This window comes from Vicia villosa, unplaced genomic scaffold (genome assembly GCF_029867415.1).
Source record: "Vicia villosa cultivar HV-30 ecotype Madison, WI unplaced genomic scaffold, Vvil1.0 ctg.000197F_1_1, whole genome shotgun sequence".
NCBI lineage: Eukaryota > Viridiplantae > Streptophyta > Magnoliopsida > Fabales > Fabaceae > Vicia > Vicia villosa.
In genome coordinates this window covers 486,985-489,672 of record NW_026705066.1, presented here as the reverse complement: position 1 = coordinate 489,672, position 2,688 = coordinate 486,985, and the positions used below count along the sequence as shown (strand labels likewise).

The 2,688-nt window shown below is 28.3% G+C and overlaps 1 protein-coding gene across 1 annotated transcript; it reads right to left on the bottom strand.

Moving 5' to 3' along the window:
- Window positions 1-1,359: 1,359 nt before the first annotated feature.
- On the bottom strand, window positions 1,360-2,447 carry LOC131625252 (uncharacterized). Its single transcript, XM_058896134.1, has one exon. It carries the CDS (start codon window positions 2,439-2,441, stop codon window positions 1,566-1,568), a length of 876 nt encoding a protein of 291 aa, XP_058752117.1. The 5' UTR covers window positions 2,442-2,447; the 3' UTR covers window positions 1,360-1,565.
- Window positions 2,448-2,688: the final 241 nt, after the last annotated feature.

The window sequence follows — 2,688 nt, the reverse complement described above, 5'->3', positions numbered from 1 at the left end:
ATGACCGATCCAACATATATAGAGGCCTGAAACAAAAATTAAAATTAAATATTTTAAATAATAAAAAATTCTAAAATTAATATTAATATATTTTAGAATTTTCAGAATATAAAATCATTAAAATATTATAACTAATTTTATTTAATATTTTATTTTTAGTTGATAAAGTAGTTAACTCATATAAGCACTCGTTTCATTATTTAAAAAAAATAAAAAAATTCTAAAATTAATATTAATATATTTTAGAATTTTCAGAATATAAAATCATTAAAATATTATAACTAATTTTATTTAATATTTTATTTTTAGTTGATAAAGTAGTTAACTCATATAAGCACTCGTTTCATTATTTAAAAAAACATAATTGAAAATTAATGTCACAATTAAAAAAAATAGATATAAGTCTCCAATTAAATTAATTAACTCAATTTTTTTAGCTATATGTAAGTTTTTAAATTAACAAATCAAATAATACCCATAGTTTTTTTAATAAGCAATTTGAACCTAGCGGGTTTCGAACCTGAGAGCACACTCTCAAGGCCCAAGCGTTTCACCGCTAGATCACACACACGCATCCATAGTAATGGTTGTTATTATTATATATTCTAGATACATGTTATTATTTAATTGACATATAAAATAATTTAAAATATATATATTTTTAAAAAATAAAAGTCAATTAATAAATCCATATAAATATAAAATAAAAATTTGAGGCACCCCTATGGCCAGCCATGTGCGCAAACCCCCATATTATGTTAACAATAGAGATAATAAAATAGAAAGAAGAAAAAGTTTTGAGTTTCAATAACTTGATAATAAAATTTGTTAAAATAGATTATAAATATATTATGTATAATAAAGAGTTTAAAAATAGTGCACTAATAGTATAAATCAATATTATACATACAACTAATTAAAATTCTTATACTTATTATGTCTTATAAAAAAAATTTAAAATTTAAAATATATTTTAATTGTATACATGTTATCATGTCTTATCAGAAATTTAAAATTTAAAATTATTTCAATTATATACATATCTCTTGATTAATTGAGAGTGTAAGACTATTCTTTTTTCTCTATGATAAAATACTAATTGATTGAATCGCTTTTATTCTAATTATAACATCATTTTCCTTATTATCTAGCAGAATCAACAACACTTTATAATACAACTTATCAACCAATCCTTTTTTTGTTAGACTCAATAATTTGTATTTAAATTAGTAACACTTTTTTAATTTAAATTAATAATCACTAATATCTTTTTGGATTAAGAGAAAGAAGATACTCTTGACTAGAAAATGGTCATGGACCCTTTCTCAATGACAAATACATCAAAATTCACAAATTTTATCACACCGTTTTCCATTGATCATAATTCATATAGTTACATAAATATTATATGTATCACTATCTAAAATCTAAAATCTAAGTTCACTTTTCTTTTTCACTTTTTCCTATTCCAAAACTGAATTATGAAAGAAATTAATACCTTAAAAGTTAACCTACCTATAATCTCTTTTTAAACTAAAAATAGTTTAAATTTGAAGTAAAATTAATCAAACATGAACTCTTCCAATATGAGCATTAAAACCAATACCAAAACCAATCAACTCTTGCTTATAAGCTAAATTCGATTTTCTCTTATTCTCTTTCTTTCTTAAATAAAATGCTTCCATTGCCGTTACCGGCGCCGGAATTTTCCTCTCCGTTACCGGAATATTTTTTTCAGCAACTATCCGAAAGCTTTTCTCACCGCTTTTCACCTTTGATTTCTCCACTTTCGCTTCCTTCTTAAACTCTAATGACGGAGTTACGAGAATCAACGATTCTTTCCCGTCGCTTTTACTTCGCCTGAGTAAACTCAGAAACTTCCATCGCTTTGATGCCGAAAAATTAGAAGAGGAACCAGTGGAATTGCTTTTCTTGCATTTGATTGGAGAAGCCATCGGAGACTTCGGTGTCCACAAGCAACATGACGCCGGCAGGACATCTTCCAGATCGTCTTCCACCTCCGATGAAGACGAGGACGAAGACGGAGGATCAATATTCCGCTTTGCATCTCCGATCATCAACTTCCGTAACGGAGTCAAAATCTCCGCCGCATCGGAGTTCTTTCTCTCACCGTCACGATTTATCAATTTCCGCAGCGAAACAGAAATCTCCGCCGCATCAGAATTTCTCTTATCGCCGTCACGGTTAAATATCGGGAAAACTCTGTGAGCTGTATTGCGGCGACGGTGATCGAAGAAAACCTCATCAGAAGTTTTTTCAAACGCGACGAATTCGAAATCGTCGTTTTGAGAGTTGGAGCTGTCGTTTTCGTAAATAACTTGGTGAGCGACGTCGTTTAAGTTATTAGAAGAATAAGTACTGAAACTTGGACACAACAACGAGTCCATTGCATTTTCTTCGTTTTCTTTTTCTATTTGCATTTTTGGTTTTTGATTTTTTGCTTATGAAATTTGACTTGGTTTGTGTTATTTATAGTATACGAGGTTGAGTCTAAAGAAGACTGAAAGAAAAAAAAAGCAGCCAACGCGTGACTTCAAACATTAATTAAAAATTATATTGATCAATATAAACTTATTTTAATCCTATCAATATCATCTATCATGCATGACGGCATGAGGTTTATCACCACTCTCGAACACCAAAAAAAAAATTCTCTAATATTTTGCT